The sequence below is a fragment of the Grampus griseus genome (assembly GCF_964374135.1).
Source record: "Grampus griseus genome assembly, chromosome: 17".
Classification (NCBI taxonomy): domain Eukaryota; kingdom Metazoa; phylum Chordata; class Mammalia; order Artiodactyla; family Delphinidae; genus Grampus; species Grampus griseus.
The window spans coordinates 7156153-7178891 of NC_139011.1; the positions used below are offsets into that span (position 1 = coordinate 7156153).

At 46.6% G+C, this 22739-nt stretch overlaps 1 protein-coding gene across 2 annotated transcripts in view; it reads left to right on the forward strand.

The window, feature by feature from the left end:
* The window catches only part of ZFAT (zinc finger and AT-hook domain containing), a 187611-nt gene that overhangs the window by 12541 nt on the left and 152331 nt on the right, over positions 1 to 22739 (forward strand). The window contains exon 2 of one of the 2 annotated variants that reach the window (XM_082674419.1): positions 21411 to 21587. In XM_082674419.1, coding sequence (XP_082530545.1) covers positions 21411 to 21587 — 177 coding nt within the window. Of the gene's footprint in view, positions 1 to 21410; positions 21588 to 22739 lie in introns of those variants that run through there. The other variant, XM_082674418.1, reaches the window with a different exon arrangement.

The window sequence follows — 22739 nt, forward strand, 5'->3', positions numbered from 1 at the left end:
GGCGTAAGGTTTGATGTCCCCCCCCACCTCACCCACACACACAAATGTCTAATCAGCCTCAGGGAGGAATATCAGAACACCGTCAGCTGGGAGACACGTTTTGTCTGTGACCAGAGTTTGCATCTCTGCCGAGTGTCGGCAGCTGTGGCCCTGCTGTCCTTCCTCAGCTGGTGTTTGGCCCAGAGCCTGTCAGACTGTCTGGGGCCCAGGGTGTCTGGGGATCAGTGTCTTTCTCCCCCAAGAGGGAGACCTTATTTTGTCACTTACTGTGCCTCTATTTCTAATGTCAGTGTACATTTTTTAAATCTAATTTTTTCTTGGATCACACGTCAGCATCATTTTGGAAGATCTGAAAAACTCAGAGACTATGAAATAGGAAATAAGTAGCATTCAGAATCCGCCTACCCAGAACCCAGCGCTTTGCTGGGTGCTGGGGAGCCAGAGGGGTGGGGAAGGGGTCTGGGGCCTCAGCTCTCTCTGTGTCTGTCCGTCTGTCTGTCTCTCTGTTTCTTCAGACCAGGCTCTCTGGCTTTCCTCCTGCCACTTAACAGTGGTCCTAGTCACCCAGGTGGAAAACCTTTTCTCAGAAGTTGCAAATTGGCAGCTCTCAGGATAGGTGTAACCTGAAGACTTGATTTGTTTGGCCCGCACAGTTTTTTGTTTTTTTTTTTCAGGAAAATCTCATTTAGTTGCCAGCATTTAAAAATCCACAGATTTCAAATACAGATTCAGCTTCTCAGCCCGCATCAGCGGGATGGGGGACTTCCCAATGGGGCCAGCTTCCTGGGTGCCGTGCCCCGTCCCCGGCCCTCTCGATGGGCCTCCTGCTCTGGAGGCTGGGTGCCCTTGCCTGTCTTGGGCAGGCTCCCGTGGTGGGTGTTCCGAGGACCAGACCTTGCTGCCCCCCGACCTTGACTTTGTCCCCACCTCTACACACTCAAGCCTCCCCGGGGTTGAGGCTCTCCCCTGTTCTGCTCGCCGCTCTCCTTACCTCCTGGATCCGTTCAGCTTCCCTCCCCTGAGAAGCCTACCCTAGCTGCCTCAGCCACGGGGTTTCTGCGTCCTCCCCATGCCCTCTGGTGGCATGTGTTTAGTATGTTCCTGTATAGACATCCCCACCGCCGCACACATGCATGAATACAACCTGTGTTTCTACCTGATTTTTAAGTCCCTTGTGAGCTGACCAGGTAGCTTTGAAACCATATAGGCCTGAACTTGATCCTCTTAGGCAAGTTATAGCTTCTTCATCTGTAACATGGGATAATAGTATCTTCGTGGCTGACTCATTAGGGCCACTGTGTACAGCTGTGCAGGTCGCACACTGCACAAGGGTACCGCCTCTAAGGGGACCATTTCACATCATAGATTTGTATATTCATTATGACAGTTTTCTGCAAATGGTAGTATCTTGTTCTGACAAAATCAGTATATTTGACCACTTTCTGACAGGGGGAACTAGTGTCTTAAGGAAAGGGTGCCTTTTTCCTTTTCTCACAGAGGTGCCTTGCTAGCAGCCGCCCTGCCTGTCAGGGTTACGTGTGATAAGGAGTGTGAAAGTGCCTGGTACTCAGGAAACGTTTGTCTCCTTCTCTCTTGAAAGCAGGAGGTCATGGAGGTGAGCCCAGAGGCAGGGCCCCCCGGTGTGTTTGTTGTGGGTGCCGAGGGGGGAAATGGGGCCTTACAAGGAAAGAACGGGGGTTAGGAGTCCAGTCTCCCAGGCACTTTGGCCATGCCGCATCTCCATCGGAATCTGGAAATATTCCTGAGTTTCACTGATTCAAAGACTGATTTTAACATCCCTAAAATCAGGTGGTGTCTTACAATTGGTGTGATAAGAACCCAGTGTGTTTTAGTTTATTTGGTCGCATTTTAATCTTTTTTAGTGGTATGTAAAGTATCAGTGCTTCTTAAAATAGATGTTGTCTTAGATTTGAGGAGATACAATAAAGAAACCTATTTCATAGGATTGTTGTGAAGATTGAACGCTCTTAGCATGAGGCTTGCATGGTGCCAGCTCATGGTGAGGGTTTAATGGATTTCAGCTTCCTTTTCTTCTCCCTCTTCCTCTTTGAATGCCCTTATTTTGGTTACAGCAAGTTCTCAGTAAGTGTGATGGTGATGATGACGTTATACGGCATACCCACAGCTCATGAAAAGTTCTGCAAAATAAGCTAAATGGAAGGAAAGTGTTTTGTCCAAGCCCAGGCTTCTTTTCCTGAAGATAAAGGAAAAGCGTATTTTCGATGGTAGTAAGCTGCGCGATGCGTAGAGCTTCTCCATTACCTCGGTGTGACCGCGATCTGGCTGCATCTGCTAAAGTATTTCCACTCCTCTTGGGACGCTGCCAGCTCTTCTGAATTTAATAACTTAAGGGCAAGTGAACAACAAGAAAACAAAAACATAACTCCGAAAGCACTTGCCATCCTGTTCTTGTCATAAGGTAGGCAGTTTAATAGGGCCTTAATTTTGGCTCCTGAACTCTCTTTCAAGTTAATCAATCCAAGTAAAAGATGGTTGAAAAGCTGCGAAGGATGATGTATACTAATGAAGGAGAGGAAGGAAGAGTTGTTTTTACACTGTCACTTTTAAACAGAGGAAGTTAATAGTCTAGTAATGAGCATTTTGTCTTCTTACGGTTATTGATAAACGTTTAAGGCTATCTGTGATCGTCAGTTCCTCTAACACTGAGCGCCTACTGCGTCCCTAGCAGCAGCATCACTAAGAGGATGGATGACATTGGGCTGGGCGGGGCTCTGGCCGCAGGTAGTGAGTGCAGGTGGTATGGAAGGTGCTGGGGTGCAGAGCCCTGCTTCTCATGGAGGTGAGCACAGAGACCTGGACTGGGCCCTGGCTGCCCCCTGTGAGCTACCTCGCTCCACCTCTGTGGGACGTTTGGACCTCATAGGGTGGTTGGGATTCGACGGGATCATGGGTATGTCAAACAGTTATACCTGCCTCTCAAATTTAGTGCCTTTTCCAGAGACTCCAGGCTGGCAGCCGTTGGTATGTTTTGTTGGCTGGAGTATTTTTTTTTTTAACTTTGTATTTTGAAATAATAGTAGATTCACAGGAAGTTTCAAAGATTGTGCAGAGAGGTCTTATATACCCTTTTCCAGGCTTACTCCAATGGTTATGTTTTTGGGAGGGGAGTAAAAAAACATATATAACATAAAATTTGCCATTTTAACCATTTTTAGGTGTATCGTTTAGTGGCATAAGGACATTCACATTGTCGTGCAATCATCACCACCATGCATCTCCAGAACTCTTTTTTTTAAAAAAAATTAATTAAATTAATTAATTTATTTTTGGCCGTGTTGGGTCTTCGTTGCTGCGCACGGGCTTTCTCTAGTTGTGGCGAGTGGGGGCTACTCTTCATTGCGGTGCGCGGGCTTCTCATTGTGGTGGCTTCTCTTGTTGTGGAGCACTGGCTCTAGCACGCAGGCTACAGTAGTTGTGGCAAGTAGGCTCAGTAGTTGTGGCTCGCGGGCTCTAGAGCGCAGGCTCAGTAGTTGTGGCGCGTGGGCTTCGTTGCTCCGCGGCATGTGGGATCTTCCCAGACCAGGGCTTGAACCCTTGTCCCCTGCGTTGGCAGGCAGATTCTTAACCACTGCACCACCAGGGAAGCCCTTTCCAGAACTCTTTCATCATCCCAACCCAGTGGTTACATCTTGTGAAACTGTTGTGCAATATCAAAACCAAGAAATTAATGTTGGTACAATGGGCGTGTGTGGTACATTTTTACCACGTGTGTAGATCTGTGTAACCACACCTGCAGTCAAGATGCCGAGCTGTTTGTTGACATTTTATCAGTTTGAGTGAAGTGGAGAAACCTTGTGTCCCTTTATTTATTTATTTATTTACTTTTTGGCCTTGGGGTACAGCTTGCAGGATCTTAGTTCCCCGACCAGGGGTCGACCCTGGGCCCTCAGCAGCGAGAGCACTGAGTCCTAACCACTGGACCACCAGGGAAGTCCCAGCCTTGTGTCCCTTTACCTCCCCTGTTTATAATTGTCATAAAAGTTTCTTCTGCAGACGTTGAGAACCTCATCAGACAGAGTTATACTTTTTGTTTAATGGTCAAACGTAATTTAGGAAATCAACAGGAAAAAGGAAATCTGATGTATTTGCCCATATTTTTACACTTTCCTTTGTTCATTTTACCTTTCTTGATGTCGCAGGAGTCATTGTTTTAGCATTTTCCTTCTGTTTAGAGAACTTCCTTTGGTCATTCTTGTAGGTTGGGTCTGCTGGTGACAACTTCTCTTTCTTTTCCTTCATCTGGGAATGTCTTGGTTTCTCCTTCATTCCTGAAGGATGGTTTTGCTGGGTGTAGGATTATGCGTGGACAGTTCTCTCCTTTTTGCACTTGAAAAATGTGCCACTTCCTTCTGGCCTCCACGTGTCTAAGGAGAAGTCTGCTGTCAATCGTATGGTTTTTCCACACAGGAAACTGGGTTTTTTGCTAATTTCAGGTTTCCTCTCTGTTTTTAGTTTTCAGAAGCTTGATTATAATGTGTCTTGTCATAGATTTCTCTGGGTTTACCCTGTTTGGACTTTGCTCACCTTCTTGACTGTGTGGCTTTATGTCTTTTGCCAACTTTGGGGAATTTTCAGTCACTATTTCTCTGAATACTTTCCCACCGCACTGTCCTTCTCCTTTCCTGGGACTCTAGTGACACAAATGTTAGACCTTTCTTTGGTTCCGGTCCCACAGGTCCTTGAGGCTGTCTTTGTTCTTTTTCAGTCTATTTTCTCTGTTGTTCAGATTGTATGTTTTTTATTGTTCTATTTTCAAGGTCACTGATTCTTCTAGCAGGGGTGGGGATGGGCTGCAGTGTTGTCTGTGGGGTTTGAGTGTTGCAGGATGGCTATTGCCTAAAAGGTTTCTGTCTTGTGAGGCTGTCCCTTTCCTGGCCCGTTGGCCAGTGAGAGCAGGCTCTTGTTGGAGCTGTTTTTTCCTGTGCCTGTTGGTGCTTCTGCTTCTGAGTCCGAGCGGGTGAAAGGAAAGCCCCGGGCACTTACTGTCTCAGGTTGCAAGGTGGTGTGTTAGCTGCTCTGCCACCTTCTCTCTGACTTTCACAGTCTTATGTGTATTTTATCTGTGACGTCCAGGGTTTTGGTTGCACTTAGTGGGAAGAATAGGGAAAAGTGTATCTGCTCCATCTTTCTGGAACTTTTTGCCACAATATATAGTTTTAAAGACTTTATTTTTTGAAGGGAAGTTTTAAGTTTTCAGCAAAACTGAGAAGAAGGTACAGATCTCCTATATCCCCCCTGCCTACACGTAGGCACAGCCTCCCCTGTTATCAACATCCCTACCAGGGTGGTGCATTTGTTACGGTTGGAGAACCTACACTGCCACATTGTCATCACCCGAAGCCCACAGTTTACATTAGGGTTCACTCTTGCTGTTGTACATTCTGTGGGTTTGGGCAGATATGTAGTGACGTGTATCCACTATTATGGTATCATGCAGAATATTTTCACTACCCTAAAAATCTTGTGTGCTCTGCCTGTTCATCCCCTCCACCCCAAGTGTGGCCACCTTTTTACTGTCTTTTTACTGGAGATCTTTTTACTGTCTCCATAACTTTGCCTTTCCCAGAACGTCATATAGTTGGAATCATACAGTATGAAGCGTTTTCAGATTGGCTTCTTCCGCTTAGTAATATGCATTTCAGGCTCTTCCATGTCTTTTCATAGTTTGATAGCTCATTTTTTTTCTTTTTCTTTTAATTGAAGTATAGTTGCTGTACAGTATTATATAAGTTTCAGGTGTACAATGTAGTGATCACAATTTTTAAAGGTTATACTGCATTTATAGTTATTATAAAATATTGTCCATATTCCTGGTGTTGTACAATATATCCTTGGAGCTTATTTTATCCTTAATAGTTTGTACCTCCTACTCCCATACCCCTGTATTGCCCCTTCTCCCTTCCCAATAGCTCATTTCTTTTTAGTGCTGAATGATACTCCATTGTCTGGAGGTACCACAGTTTACCCATCTGCCTCCTGAGGGACATCTTGGCTGCTTCCAAGCTTTGGCAGTTAGGACAAAGCTGCTATAAATATTTGTTTGTAGCTTTTGGTGTGGACACACATTTTCAACTCCTTTGGGTAAACACCCAGGAGCACGACTGCAGGATTCTATTGTGAAGTACGTTTAGTTTTATAAAAAACTATCAAACTGTCTTCCAAAGTGGCCGTGCCGTTTTGCATCCCCATGAGCAACGTAGGAGAGATGTGTAACCACATCCGTGTACATTGGGAGCCTTCAGGCCACACAGGCCGCCACACCCCTCCATGCCCCGTTATCTAACCCCTGATGGCTTCTGCCATTTCTGCCAGTTGCTTTCCCACGTGGAGGGCCTTGCCGTGTATGACCTGTCCCTGGGGCTACCTTCCCGCCACTTCCTTTTCTTACCCCCATAATGCCCTGCTGGGTTTTTGTCAGCTTTCATTTGGATGAAGCACGTTTCAGGGTGTGGCTGGGAGTCCGTGTCTCTGAGTAGGTCCCCACAGCTCTCCTCCCTCCTCCTGGTCTCCGATGGTCTGGCCTGGCCTCGGGTAGATGCGAGGGCCCTCGCTCTCTTGGTGCTTGGAAGGAGGAAGTTGGGATGTCGGGACCAGCTTACCTGTGCCATCTCCCTTCCCCAGAACCCTCTGATGCCTGTGTGTTTCCAGTGAATCTGGCTGCTGTGTTTGTGTCACGCCAGTGTCATTAAACCCAGACTGAAAAGCACCACAGGGCGGACTTCTGTCCTGGGCTACCTCTCCAGCCCTTTATACTGTGAGTGAAGGAGTCAGTGCCGGGCCCACGGGTACGCAGCCATTCAGGGGCTGGGATCCCGGACCCTGCCCGCCCAGTCCCGGCTGTCCCCACAAGACCTCGCACACTTTGAGGCCACTTCTAACGTTGCTTCTGTCAGAAAACGTATTTTGAGTTTCTGCTCGGGGTCCCTGAGACCCCCAGGTCAGCGACACCAGATACCCCGTCCCTTTCTTATGTGTGGAGCTCAGCACTGGGGGGCGGTGGGAGGGAGGAGGGCCCAGGGCGTGGGGGGAGATGGGGCAGCGGGCAGCAGAGGCGTGTGCGTGGGGTGTCTCTGTCTCTTTCTGTTCCTGGACGCGCAGCAGAAGCTCTGTGCTCAATGACGCTGTTCTTCTCAGGGGGATGGGCAGGTGGTTGTCTCTGCTCCATGTGCTTCTGTGTTGCCTGTTACACAACGAGCGCGGATTCGCCCTGCGACTTCTGTAATAATTAATAATAATAATTTACAAGGTGGCTTAAGGGCCGAGAGACCTGGAATGCCTGGATCGCGTCCTGCTCTGGTCGTCCCACCCTTGAGTCCCCGCAGGAGATGCACTTACAAAGGACAACAGCAAAAAGGAAAGGACGCCCTTGATTGTGTGCTGGGCCGGACGTCCTGTGAGCGGCCGGAGCACACGACTTCAGCTCAAGGCTGGACTGACCTTCTCGCCTGTTTACTCGAGGGCCTGAGAACGGGGAGGGGCCCCTCAGGAGCAGGCCAGCTCCAGCCGACGTGTGGGCTGCCCGTTGCCAAAGGAGGAGGGGGGAGGGAGGCCTGGCCACGCCATGCTGTGACCTGTCAGCTCCCGGTGGCCGTTCCTAGGGTCAGAGGGGCCCAACCGCACTCCCGGGACCCACAGGCCCTCCAGTTCATGACCTTCCTCTGGGAGGAGTGGTCAGAGGCCCTTGTTCGTCTCTGGTTCCTAGGCAGGGGTGAGCAGGTAGGGGGTCAGAGGTTGCAGACAGGACCTGGCTGTTCCTGGCTGGGAGTGTTTGCAAATCAGAGTTCAGAAACGAGGACTTTATGCAGTTATTTTAAGATTTTTCCTTTTTAACAGTACAGAGTAGCTGATTAAAAACTGGCAAAAGTTCATGGAAATTGGATGCTCAGACCCCAAACCTCTGTGATTTTCCTTGTGCTGAACACGTCATTTTCCCTTTGAATCCTTTTGTTAAGGACGGGTACACAGTAATTGAACCTAAAGATGCATCCAAATTGTGGCATCTTCATCAGAATTTGCTGACAACATAATTATGATTATATTTCAGGGTATAAGATCCAGTTTTTTCATATTAGTCTACTATAAAGAAATGAAAAGAGCTGCTTTGTTGTTATTTTGGTAGGTGAACAATTCTTAATATTTGTGGGATGCGGCCTGATCCGACACTTTCCTTGCATGTTTTGGCATCTTGCTGATAGACCGCTGTATGAACATATCTAAAGAGTGCACAGTTTCCCTCCTTGTCAGAGGCCTGGGGGCAGTTCGCAGAGGATGTTCCAGAGGGAACACTGCCGGGGCTTCTGAACAGGCCGCTCCTAGTACAAGACTGCACGGCTGGGAGCACAGCTGGCCCCCACTGGCCTGGTGCGGGAGGCTCCTGTAGTCCCGCTGGCTGTTGTGGGGCCGTGTTCCCTCCCAGCGCTGGCCCCGGAAGGACCGAGTGGCCCATCGGAGACGCTGGGCCTGGCTCAGGTAAAGCTGGGCTCTGCCTCGAGGTCAGCCTCTCTGAACCCCAGTCCTGCCCCTGTCGCGTGGGGACGAGAGTCCTGGCGGGCCGGGAGGTGGGGGAGTGCATGAGGTCATGTTGTGGGGTGTGGCCTGGAGCCGGAGTCAGGGCCCTTTCACAGGCCATTCAGTGCCTCCTCCTGGAAGCCTTCCAGGCACTTTAGCCGAGGCTCCCTGCCTTCCCTCTTCCCACCGTGTCTGTTGTTGGCAGCACCCGTCTCGGCTGGCTTGCACATTCCTTGAACGCCTTTCCTGGCTGGGCTGGGGGACGTGGCCTTGAACAAGAGGCCGCCCTGCCTGAGCTGCTCAGCGCTCATCACTGAGCCGTGTCCTGACTCCTCTGTTTACCTGTTACCTCACTTCTCAGGAGGTCTAGCAACCTTCCTGAGTTTTAAAACTCATATAGGCTCATTGTGGAAAATCCATAAGTGCCTATAAAGAAGAGTCCGGCAGGCAGGATCTTGCTGTATTTCCTTTCAGCCTGGCCGTCTGTTCTTCCATCCATCTGCCCGTAAACCACGTCTCCCCATTGGGAACAAAGTCACGTACGTACCGAGTTGTGGTGTGTCCCACTCTGTAGAGCTGAACGTTTATTCTGAGCATTTTCCGTGTCACTCAGGTTCTTCGAAAATATGATTGTCAGCGGCTGCGTGGAATTTCTCTGGGCTGTGCCCTGACGTGCCCGCTGCAGAGCACGCGGGGGCTTCTGGGGCTTGACAGGGGCCTCCGTGCTGAGCATCTCTGCGCACAATCCTGTCCGCGTTGCGGATGCTCCTGAAGACTGCATCTCGAGAAGTGGAGCCGCTGCTCAGAAGACACGAGCGGGCGTCTTCGAGGGCTCCTGGCCCCTTCGCTGGTGGCAGGGCGTGTTCCTGTCAGCCATTCCGAGTGCGGGCCCCGCGGCGGGGCTGCTGAGCCGGGCTCCCCGGGAGCCGCTGGCTTCTGTGGTCTCAGTGCAGATGCCGGTCCCCCACGCTGTCTCCCTCGCATGCTCCTCTGTGACAGTTGTCCTTGCTCATGTGTGCTTGTCTCTGCCTGCACCTCGGGGACCCCAGGCCCAGCACTGGACGCACGGTGGGCATTCGGGAGATGTACTGATTGATGGCAGATGGCCAAGGCCAGGCGGCACTCCGGGCTACTCAGGCCTCCAGGCTCTGTGGGACACGGGGCAGTAGGTTAGTTACAGCTGATGCCAACACTTGGTCACATGCAGATGCAAAAGTAGTTGTATTTGTTTGGTCTCCAGACAATGCCTGGTGTGCCTGGGAACTAAGGGACCCCTCACAGTAACCCTGTGGTCCCCGGCAGCGCTGCTCTGTTACGTGTCGCAGAATTCCCTTTCTCCTGAAAGCATAACGGGAATCAAGAATACGTCCTGGTCTGTAGGGAAATTGTTTCAGTAAAAACCCTAAGATGCCATTGTTCTGGGCGTGTCTGTTTCCTCCGTGGGCTGGTGGCCTCCTCTGTGCAGGACCTCATGCCTGATTCATCTTTGCGTCCCTGGTGCCTGCACTGGGGCCCACCCTGTGGCCGCTGCTCTGTGGATGCCGAAATCACCAAGAAAGAACTTGATATGTGATTTGGGGATTATGCTCCGCTCTGTAATGATTTTCATTTCAGACTCAGTTGGCTACAGGGATAAGCGTTTTAGCTGTAACTTGGAGACACTCAGCTCATGGTCTGTAGCCAAACAGAGTTCATGTCCACAGCAGGTGGCAGAGAGTCTGGGTTTGACCTGGGCAGGTTGCATCTCCTCCCCGTCTCAGTTTCCTCCGCTGTGGAACGGGGGTGACAGACCCCCTTTTGCCTAAATCATAGGGTCGTCATAGGATCAGCAGGGTGCACATTGAAAACCACATGGCCTCTTATGAAGAAAAAAGCTATCACTTAGTCTCTTCCTGTTTTGGAAGCATTTTGGGTTCCTTAGGAATCAAGCATTTCTTGGAAAAAAATAAAATATCGATTGACGGTATTCATGAGAGATTTTCATTGACGAAGCAATGTTCTGCTTTGTTAAATTTCTGTTTCATGTGCCATTTGGTGGGAAAGAATTCTCGTAGGTCATTATCTCACCTGCTTGTTCATGGAGAAAACCCTTTCTCTGAAGGCAGAGAGGGCCTCATTTCTGCGACGGGGCCTCGCGGGCTCCATCCTCATTGTGGCGGCACCGTGTAGGTCCACTGCTTTGCCTCCTCGTCTCCTTTCTGGTCTTGCTGTAAAGAGGAGGAAAATGGGGTCGGGGAGATTGGGGGAGTGGCGATCAAGAGAGATTTTTGTTTGGTTTTGTGGTAAGATGGGAGCAGTCATGGCGTGCAGAGGGCAGCAGAGTATAATTGCTTTACAATGGTGTGTTAGTTTCTGCTTTATAACAAAGTGAATCAGTTATACATATACATATGTTCCGATATCTCTTCCCTCTTACGTCTCCCTCCCTCCCACCCTCCCTATCCCACCCCTCCAGGCGGTCACAAAGCACCGAGCTGATCTCCCTGTGCTATGCGGCTGCTTCCCACTAGCTATCTACCTTACGTTTGGTAGTGTATATATGTCCATGCCTCTCTCTCGCTTTGTCACAGCTTACCCTTCCCCCTCCCCATATCCTCAAGTCCATTCTCTAGTAGGTCTGTGTCTTTATTCCTGTCTTGCCCCTAGGTTCTTCATGACATTTTTTTTCTTAAATTCCATATATATGTGTTAGCATACGGTATTTGTCTTTCTCTTTCTGACTTCACTCTGTATGACAGACTCTAGGTCTATCCACCTCACTACAAATAGCTCAATTTCGTTTCTTTTTATGGCTGAGTAATATTCCATTGTATATATGTGCCACATCTTCTTTATCCATTCATCCGATGATGGACACTTAGGTTGTTTCCATCTCCGGGCTATTGTAAATAGAGCTGCAATGAACATTTTGGTACATGACTCTTTTTGAATTATGGTTTTCTCAGGGTATATGCCCAGTAGTGGGATTGCTGGGTCATACGGTAGTTCTATTTGTAGTTTTTTTAAGGAACCTCCATACTGTTCTTCACAGTGGCTGTATCAATTTACATTACCACCAACAGTGCAAGAGGGTTCCCTTTTCTCCACACCCTCTCCAGCATTTATTGTTTCTAGATTTTTTGATGATGGCCATTCTGACTGGTGTGAGATGATATCTCATTGTAGTTTTGATTTGCATTTCTCTAATGATTAATGAAGTTGAGCATTCTTTCATGTGTTTGTTGGCAGTCTGTATATCTTCTTTGGAGAAATGTTTAGTTAGGTCTTCTGCCCGTTTTTGGAATGGGTTGTTTGGTTTTTTGTTATTGAGCTGCATGAGCTGCTTATAAATTTTGGAGATTAATCCTTTGTCGGTTGCTTCATTTGCAAATATTTTCTCCCATCCTGAGGGTTGTCTTTTGGTCTTGTTTATGGTTTCCTTTGCTGTGCAAAAGCTTTGAAGTTTCATTAGGTCCCATTTGTTTATTTTTGTTTTTATTTCCATTTCTCTAGGAGGTGGGTCAAAAGGATCTTGCTGTGATTTATGTCATAGAGTGTTCTGCCTATGTTTTCCTCTAAGAGTTTGATAGTTTCTGGCCTTACATTTAGGTCTTTAATCCATTTTGAGCTTATTTTTGTGTATGGTGTTAGGGAGTGATCTAATCTCATACTTTTACATGTACCTGTCCAGTTTTCCCAGCACCACTTATTGAAGAGGCTGTCCTTTCTCCATTGTACATTCCTGCCTCCTTTATCAAAGATAAGGTGACCATATGTGCCTGGGTTTATCTCTGGGCTTTCTGTCCTGTTCCATTGATCTATCTTTCTGTTTTTGTGCCAGTACCATACTGTCTTGATTACTGTAGCTTTGTAGTATAGTCTGAAGTCAGGGAGCCTGATTCCTCCAGCTCCGTTTGTCGTTCTCAAGATTGCTTTGGCTGTTCGGGGTCTTTTGTGTTTCCATACAAATTGTGAGGTTTTTTGTTCTAGTTCTGTGAAAAATACCAGTGGTAGTTTGATAGGGATTGCATTGAATCTGTAGATTGCTTTGGGTAGTAGAGTCATTTTCACAATGTTGATTCTTCCAATCGAAGAACATGGTATATCTCTCCATCTGTTTGTATCATCTTTAATTTCTTTCATCAGTGTCTTATAATTTTCTGCATACAGGTCTTTTGTCTCCTTAGGTAGGTTTATTCCTAGATATTTTATTCTTTTTGTTGCAGTGGTAAATGGGAGTGTTTTCTTTTCTTTTTTTTTTTTTTTAACATCTTTATTGGGGTATAATTGCTTTACAATGGTGTGTTAGTTTCTGCTTTATAACAAAGTGAATCAGTCATACATAAACATATGTTCCCATATGTCTTCCCTGTTGCATCTCCCTCCCTCCCACCCTCCCCATCCCACCCCTTCAGCCTGTCACAAAGCACCGAGCCAATATCCCTGTGCCATGCGGCTGCTTCCCACTAGCTATCTACCTTACTGCGTTTGTTAGTGTGTATATGCCCATGACTCTCTCTCGCCCTGTCACAGCTCACCCTTCCCCCTCCCCATAACCTCAAGTCCGTTCTCTAAGAGGTCTGCGTCTTTATTCCTGCTTTACCCCTAGGTTCTTCATGACATTTTTTTCTTAAATTCCAAATATATGTGTTAGCATACGGTATTTGTCTTTTTCTTTCTGACTTACTTCACTCTGTATGACAGACTCTAGGTCTATCCACCTCATTACAAATAGCTCAATTTCGTTTCTTTTTATGGCTGAGTAATATTCCATTGTATATATGTGCCACATCTTCTTTATCCATTCATCCGATGACGGGCACTTAGGTTGTTTCCATCTCCGGGCTATTGTAAATAGAGCTGCAGTGAACATTTTGGTACACGACTCTTTTTGAATTATGGTTTTCTCAAGGTATATGCCCAGTAGTGGGATTGCTGGGTCATATGGTAGTTCTATTTGCAGTTTTTTAAGGAACCTCCATACTGTTCTCCATAGTGGCTGAACCAATTCACATTCCCACCAGCAGTGCAAGAGTGTTCCCTTTTCTCCACACCCTCTCCAGCATTTATTGTTTCTAGATTTTTTGATGATGGCCATTCTGACTGGTGTGAGATGATATCTCATTGTAGTTTTGATTTGCATTTCTCTAATGATTAATGATGTTGAGCATTCTTTCATGTGTTTGTTGGCAGTCTGTATATCTTCTTTGGAGAAATGTCTATTTAGGTCTTCTGCCCATTTTTGGATTGGGTTGTTTGTTTTTTTGTTACTGAGCTGCATGAGCTGCTTGTAAATTTTGGAGATTAATCCTTTGTCGGTTGCTTCATTTGCAAATATTTTCTCCCATTCTGAGGGTTGTCTTTTGGTCTTGTTTATGGTTTCCTTTGCTGTGCAAAAGCTTTGAAGTTTCATTAGGTCCCATTTGTTTATTTTTGTTTTTATTTCCATTACTCTAGGAGGTGGGTCAGAAAGGATCTTGCTTTGATTTATGTCATAGAGTGTTCTGCCTATGTTTTCCTCTAAGAGTTTGATAGTTTCTGGCCTTACATTTAGGTCTTTAATCCATTTTGAGCTTATTTTTGTGTATGGTGTTAGGGAGTGATCTAATCTCATACTTTTACATGTACCTGTCCAGTTTTCCCAGCACCACTTATTGAAGAGGCTGTCCTTTCTCCATTGTACATTACTGCCACCTTTATCAAAGATAAGGTGTCCATATGTGCATGGGTTTATCTCTGGGCTTTCTATCCTGTTCCATTGATCTATCTTTCTGTTTTTGTGCCAGTACCATACTGTCTTGATGACTGTAGCTTTGTAGTATAGTCTGAAGTCAAGGAGCCTGATTCCTCCAGTTCCTTCTTTCGTTCTCAAGATTGCTTTGGCTATTCGGGGTCTTTTGTGTTTCCATACAAATTGTGAAATTTTTTGTTCTAGTTCTGTGAAAAATGCCAGTGGTAGTTTGATAGGGATTGCATTGAATCTATAGATTGCTTTGGGTAGTAGAGTCATTTTCACAATGTTGATTCTTCCAATCCAAGAACATGGTATATCTCTCCGTCTATTTATATCATCTTTAATTTCTTTCATCAGTGTCTTATAATTTTCTGCATACAGGTCTTTTGTCTCCTTAGGTAGGTTTATTCCTAGATATTTTATTCTTTTTGTTGCAATGGTAAATGGGAGTGTTTTCTTGATTTCACTTTCAGATTTTTCATCATTAGTATATAGGAATGCCAGAGATTTCTGTGCATTAATTTTGTATCCTGCCACTTTACCAAATTCATTGATTAGCTCTAGTAGTTTTCTGGTAGCATCTTTAGGGTTCTCTATGTATAGGATCATGTCATCTGCAAACAGTGACAGCTTTACTTCTTCTTTTCCAATTTGGATTCCTTTTATTTCCTTTTCTTCTCTGATTGCTGTGGCTAAAACTTCCAAAACTATGTTGAATAAGAGTGGTGAGAGTGGGCAATCTTGTCTTGCTCCTGATCTTAGTGGAAGTGCTTTCAGTTTTTCACCATTGAGGACGATGTTGGCTGTGGGTTTGTCATATATGGCCTTTATTTTGAGGAAAGTTCCCTCTATGCCTACTTTCTGCAGGGTTTTTATCATAAATGGGTGTTGAATTTTGTCGAAAGCTTTCTCTGCATCTATTGAAATGATCATATGGTTTTTCTCCTTCAATTTGTTAATATGGTTTATCACACTGATTGTTTTGCGTATATTGAAGAATCCTTGCATTCCTGGAATAAACCCCACTTGATCATGGTGTATGATCCTTTTAATGTGCTGCTGGATTCTGTTTGCTAGTATTTTGTTGAGGATTTTTGCATCTATGTTCATCAGTTATATTGACCTGTAGTTTTCTTTCTTTGTGACATCCTTGTCGGGTTTTGGTATCAAGGTGATGGTGACCTCATAGAATGAGTTTGGGAGTGTTCCTCCCTCTGCTATATTTTGGAAGAGTTTGAGAAGGATAGGTGTTAGCTCTTCTCTAAATGTTTGATAGAATTCGCCTGTGAAGCCATCTGGTCCTGGGCTTTTATTTGTTGGAAGATTTTTAATCACAGTTTCAATTTCAGTGCTTGTGATTGGTCTGTTCATATTTTCTATTTCTTCCTGATTCAGTCTTGGCAGGTTGTGCATTTCTAAGAATTTGTCCATTTCTTCCAGGTTATCCATTTTATTGGCATAGAGTTGCTTGTAGTAATCTCTCATGATCTTTTGTATTTCTGCAGTGTCAGTTGTTACTTCTCCTTTTTCATTTCTAATTCCATTGAGTCTTCTCCCTTTTTTTCTTGATGAGTCTGGCTAATGGTTTATCAATTTTATCTTCTCAAAGAACCACATTTAGTTTTATTGATCTTTGCTATCGTTTCCTTCATTTCTTTTTCATTTATTTCTGATCTGATTTTTATGATTTCTTTCCTTCCGCTAACTTTGGGGTTTTTTTGTTCTTCTTTCTCTACTTGCTTTAGGTGCAAGTTTAGGCTGTTTATTCGAGATGTTTCCTGTTTCTTAAGGTAGGATTGTATTGCTATAAACTTCCCTCTTAGAACTGCTTTTGCTGCATCCCATAGATTTTGGGTCATCGTGTCTCCATTGTCATTTGTTTCTAGGTATTTTTTTATTTCCTCTTTGATTTCTTCAGTGATCACTTCGTTATTTAGTGTATTGTTTAGCCTCCATGTATTTGTATTTTTTACAGATCTTTTCCTGTAATTGATATCTCGTCTCATAGCGTTGTGGTGGGAAAATATACTTGAAACAATTTCAATTTTCTTAAATTTACCAAGGCTTGACTTATGACCCAAGATATGATCTATCCTGGAGAATGTTCCATGAGCACTTGAGAAAAATGTGTATTCTGTTGTTTTTGGATGGAATGTCCTATAAATATCAATTAAGTCCATCTTGTTTAACGTATCATTTAAAGCTTGTGTTTCCTTATTTATTTTCATTTTGGATGATCTGTCCATTGGTCAAAGTGGGGTGTTAAAGTCCCCTACTATGAATGTGTTACTGTTGATTTCCCCTTTTATGGCTGTTAGTATTTGCCTTATGTATTGAGGTGCTTCTATGTTGGCTGCATAAATACTTACAATTGTTATATCTTCTTCTAGGATCGATCCCTTGATCATTATGTAGTGTCCTTGTCTCTTCTAATAGTCTTTATTTTAAAGTCTATTTTGTCTGATATGAGAATTGCTACTCCAGCTTTCTTTTGGTTTCCATTTGCATGAAATATCTTTTTCCATCTCCTTACTTTCAGTCTGTATGTGTCTCTAGGTCTAAAGTGGGTCTCTTGTAGACAGCAAATATATGAGTCCATTTATATTTAAGGTAATTATTGATATGTATGTTCCTATTCCCATTTTGTTAATTGTTTTGGGTTCGTTATTGTAGGTCTTTTCCTTCTCTTGTGTTTCTTGCCTAGAGAAGTTGCTTTAGCAGTTGTTGTAAAGCTGGTTTGGTGGTGCTGAAATCTCTCAGCTTTTGCTTGTCTGTAAAGGTTTTAATTTCTCCATGAAATTTGAATGAGATCCTTGCTGGGTAGAGTAATCTTGGTTGCAGGTTTTTCTCCTTCATCACTTTAAATATGTCCTGCCAGTCCCTTCTGGCTTGCAGAGTTTCTGCTGAAACATCAGCTGTTAACCTTATGGGGATTCCCTTGTGTGTTATTTGTTGTTTTTCCCTTGCTGCTTTTAATATGTTTTCTTTGTATTTAATTTTTGACAGTTTGATTAATCTGTGTCTTGGCGTATTTCTCCTTGGATTTATCCTGTATGGGACTCTCTGTGCTTCCTGGACTTGATTAACTATTTTCTTTCCCATATTAGGGAAGTTTTCAACTATAATCTCTTCAAATATTTTTTCAGTCCCTTTCTTTTTCTCTTCTTCTTCTGGAACCCCTATAATTCGAATGTTGGTGCATTTAATGTTGTCCCAGAGGTCTCTGAGACTGTCCTCAATACTTTTCATTCTTTTTTCTTTATTCTGCTCTGCAGTAGTTATTTCCACTATTTTATCTTCCAGGTCACTTATCCGTTCTTCTGCCTCAGTTATTCTGCTATTGATCCCATCTAGAGTATTTTTCATTTCATTTATTGTGTTGTTCATCGTTGTTTGTTTCATCTTTAGTTCTTCTAGGTCCTTGTTAAAGTTTCTTGCATTTTGTCCATTCTATTTCCAAGATTTTGGATCATCTTTACTATCATTATTCTGAATTCTTTTTCAGGTAGACTGCCTATTTCCTCTTCATTTGTTAGGTCTGGTGGGTTTTTATCTTGCTCCTTCATCTGCTGTGTGTTTTTCTATCTTCTCCTTTTGCTTATCTTACTGTGTTTGGGGTCTCCTTTTTGCAGGCTTCAGGTTCATAGTTCCCATTGTTTTTGGTGTCTGTCCCCAGTGGCTAAGGTTGGATCAGTGGGTTGTGTAGGCTTCCTGGTGGAGGGGACTAGTGCCTGTGTTCTGGTGGATAAGGCTGGATCTTGTCTTTCTGGTGGGCTGGTCCACATCTGGTGGTGTGTTTTGGGGTGTCTGTGGACGTATTATGATTTTAGGCAGCCTCTCTGCTAATGGGTGGGGTTGTGTTCCTGTTTTGCTAGTTGTTTGGCATAGGATATCCAGCACTGTAGCTTGCTGGTCGTTGAGTGAAGCTGGGTGCTGGTGTTGAGATGGAGGTCTCTGGGAGATTTTCGCCGTTTGATATTATGTGGAGCTGGGAGGTCTCTTGTTGACCAGTGTCCTGAAGTTGGCTCTTCCACCTCAGAGGCACAGCACTGACTCCTGACTGCAGCACCAAGAACCTTTCATCCACACGGCTCCTTAATTTGGGATGATTGGTTGTCTATTCAGGTATTCCACAGATGCAGGGTATATCAAGTTGATTGTGGAGCTTTAATCCGCTGCTCCTGAGGCTGCTGGGAGAGATTTCCCTTTCTCTTTGTTCGCACAGCTCCAGGGGCTCAGCTTTGGATCTGGCCCCGCCTCTGCATGTAGGTCTCCGGAGGGCGTCCTTTGCTTAGACAGGACGGGGTTAAAGGAGCCGCTGATACGGGGGCTCTGGCGCACTCAGGCCGTGGAGAGGGAGGGGCACGGAGTGCGGGGCGGGGCTGCGGCGGCAGAGGCCGGCGTGACGTTGCACGAGCCTGAGGCGCGCCGTGCGTTCTCCCGGGGAAGTTGTTCCTGGATCCCGGGACCCTGGCAGTGGCGGGCTGCACAGGCTCCCAGGAGGGGAGGTGTAGAGAGTGACCTGTGCTCGCACACAGGCTTCTTGGTGGCGGCAGCAGCGGCCTTAGCGTCTCCTGCCCCTCTCTGGGGTCCGCGCTTTTAGCCGCGGCTCGGCCCGTCTCTGGAGCTCCTTTAAGCAGCGCTCTGAATCCCCTCTCCTCGCGCACCAGGAAACAAAGAGGGAAGAAAAAGTCTCTTGCCTCTTCGGCAGCTCCAGACTTTTCCCCGGACTCCCTCCCGGCCAGCCGCGGCGCACTAGCTCCTGCAGGCTGTGTTCACGCCGCCAACCCCAGGCCTCTCCCTGTGCTCCAACCGAAGCCTGAGCCTCAGCTCCCAGGCCCGCCCGCCCCGGCGGGTGAGCAGACAAGCCTCTCGGGCTGGTGAGTGCCGGTCGGCCCTGAGTCTCTGTGTGGGAAACTTTCCGCTTTGCCGTCCGCACCCCTGTTGCTGTGCTCTCCTCCGCGGCCCCGAAGCTTTCCTCCTCCGCCACCCGCAGTCTCCGCCCGCAAAGGGGCTTCCTAGTGTGTGGAAACTTTCCTCCCTCACGGCTCCCTCCCGCTGGTGCAGGTCCCGTCCCTATTCTTTTGTCTCTGTTTTTTCTTCTGCCCTACGTGGGGAGTTTCTTGCCTTTGGGGAGGTCTGAGGTCTTCTGCCAGCGTTCAGTAGGTGTTCTGTAGGAGTTGTTCCACGTGTAGATGTATTTCTGGTGTATCTGTGGGGAGGAAGGTGATCTCCGCGTCTTACTCTTCCGCCATCTTCCCGGAAGCCCCCCTCTTCTGAATAACTAGGCTTTAAAGTGCTTAGGCCCTGGATTCTACCTCAGCAAGTTTCTGCCTAAAACTGAAGTGGATTTAGGCCCTAACCGGCTTCTGAATAACTAGGCTTTAAATGCTTGGGCCTTGAATTGTACCTTTGCCACATTCTGACTAAAACTGAAGAGAAGCAGAGTTTCGAGAACATGTCATTGAGGCGGTGGGAGAGGCTGGGGTTTGGAGCACACGGGACACGGCGTAGCCCTTTTTTTTTTTTTTTGGTACGCGGGCCTCTCACTGTTGTGGCCTCTCCCGTTGCGGAGCACAGGCTCCGGACGCGCAGGCTCAGCGGCCATGGCTCACGGGCCCAGCCGCTCCGCGGCATGTGGGATCTTCCCGGACCGGGGCACGAACCCGCGTCCCCTGCATCGGCAGGCGGACTCTCAACCACTGCGCCACCAGGGAAGCCCCGGCGTTGTCCTGTGCCTTCTCGGGTGAGGGCCGGCCGAGCAGTCTTCCAGGTGTAGGCGCTCGGGGTGCGTTGTAAAAGTGAGAAAGCTTCAGCAGCGTTTCCGTGCTGGTCTGCTTTCTCTCACCTCCGCGAGCTGCTGGAACGTGTTCGACATTCTGCCTGCCCCGGGGTGAACCACGCCGCATTCAGCCCCCTTCTGTGCCGCTGCTGGGCCCTCTCTCCTCCCGGCAGGAGCGGCAGGTGGGCGGCTGCTCCAGGAGGCTCTGGCACCGTCTTCTGGCCGCTTCAGTGAAATGGGAAAACAGTCGGCAGCTGGCTGTGAGCACGGGGCCGAGGAGGGAGGAAGAGGCGCGATAGACTTGTTCGCCATTGGCAGAGTCGGTGGCCTCGACGCCTTGCACGAGGCCGTGTTAACAGTCCCCGTGAGGCTGGCGGTGGTGCGTGTCGGGGGCCCGGCAGCGTGGGGTGGATTTTCAGCAGTTACAGCGGCCGGGCGAGAGCACTGGGTAGGTGGAGGCTTGCACTGAATCAGGGCGTGGCTTACTGAGCCTCCTGGGTTCCCGCTGCAGAGGAGACTTGTTACCTGCATGTCCTGTTCAGTGTTGCAACAGAGATCATTACTACCTCTCCGAGTTCATCCAGCTTTACAGCATTTAGGGTCTGGAGTTGGAAATTGAACCTTCAAAGCCATCATACCAATTCTTCCTTTCAGTGTGAATGTGGGAAAACAATCTAGCTTTTGTTATTGGATCCTAAAGTTAATATTCCTATATGTGCCTGTAATTATTTTATTGGACTCAAAAATGAGTTGCTTTCCCCATATGTCTTCCAGCCTAGTATAATGGGATGAACCATAATGGACTGTTAATAAATATTTGTGAACGGTGGTAATGCTTTAAATAGGAATCAAATGGCTTAAGCAAGCAACAGCTTCCCATTCTCCTTGTTCTTAGTTCCTGTGCCCGCCAGTGAAAGGTGCTTGGCTCTTCAGAAGTGCTGTTTTGATCATTTTCTCCTTGCACCTAATTTGAGTGAGTCTCACTAGAATACTTCATTGTTGTCAGTGTGGTTCATTCATTTGAAGGTTGCATTAATTTTCAAGTTCCATATTCATTTCTTACTTTGCTATGTGAATCCCGAACCTAGGCTCTTGAGTGGATTAGGGTAACAGGGAGGTCCATATTAGACCCGGTCCAGAAGGACTGAGGTTTTGGAATATTGAAGAAAGAATTTTCTGGCAACCGGGGCCACCTGAAGTTAGAAGTGAGCTGCCTGGCTGTGCAGCGTCCACCAGAGGGACACACCTGTTGGTGCCTGGCGATTGCTCAGAAGAGCAACCTTCAGTATTTTTCTTTGGCATTTGGATGTAGTCACTGTTTTGGTGAAGATGAAATAACATATTTTGCTTTCTTTTTCCTTACAGAAAACCCAGCCATCTTCATGTGTAAATGTTGTAACCTTTTCTCACCAAGTCAATCGGAACTCCTCTCCCACGTTTCTGAGAAGCACGCAGAAGAGGGGGTTAATGTGGATGAGATCATCATTCCCCTGAGGCCTCTGAGTACCCCTGAACCCACCAACCCAGGCAAAACTGGAGATGGTAAGGGGACTGGGGTGCTGGGCGAGGGCGGCACGCCCACGGTGTGCCTGAGGGCGATGATGATGCTTATTTGCTCTCAAATACTTTGATTCTCAGTTTCTGTCTGGTGGGCATAGGGTCTCATAAAAATCCAAATCTCCAACCGGAGGTCACAATAATTTCCATTTGTAGATCTGCTCAAGTAAGATTGTGTGTTTGAATTGCCTGTACCCAGGCTCTGTAGGTGCTTCTCCAATGCCTGGTTGGTAGATGGAGGGATGAATGAGTGAATGAATGAATGAATAAATGAAAGGAATTGACACCATCCAGCCGGGTAAAAAGCACGAGCTTATTGTCAGACAAGCGTGTTTAACCCAGCGCCAGCACCTGCTACTGCATTACCTGAAGCAAATGATGTTACTCCTCTGAGCCTCACTTTGCTCATCTGAAAAATGAAGACAAATCTGCCTGTCGCAAGGGGGTCTGTGAGGATGAAGTCAAAGATATGGTGACAGCACCAAGGATGATGCCTGGAACAAAGAAGATGAGAGGGAATCTGTTATGATAACATACATCATGAATGAATAAGAATATATAATCTTCGAAACAGCACGGCTGGACTGCTCATGTGTACCTGCAACAGGGATTCCCATCGCAGAGCTTTGATTCGCAGAATCCTTCAGGTTCACAGTCAGTGTCAGAAGTGAGACACATCTTGTTTGCAGTGTCCAGACACTTCCTACTGAATGGCATCAGATGCAGCAGGTGGATGGATTAGAGAAACCATGCAGGCACTGTAATTAGGTCCCTGCAGACGAAGAAAATATATAGTATAGGAGGAGCAGCTGAAAACCAGAGTCAGAAAAAGTCCCCACAAAACTATTTTCATACGATGAGAGATGATGGCCAGTCTCCTGTGCAGAAGCTCGATCTGTGGCAGTAAACGTCCCGTCGCAGGATTTGTTAGTCACACTAATAATCCAATTGCTCTTTCTTGGGAATATTTAGACTGGCATTTCTGAAGAGGCTGGCTTACTGATCATCTGTCTGACACCGTTAACAAGGAGAGACTCCAGACACAAAATGTTTTGTTTGAGTCCCTCTGGCCGTTCCCAGGGTACTCAGAGAAACATGCCTGACAGAAGATTGAGTTGTTGAGAAGTTAGGAGAAAT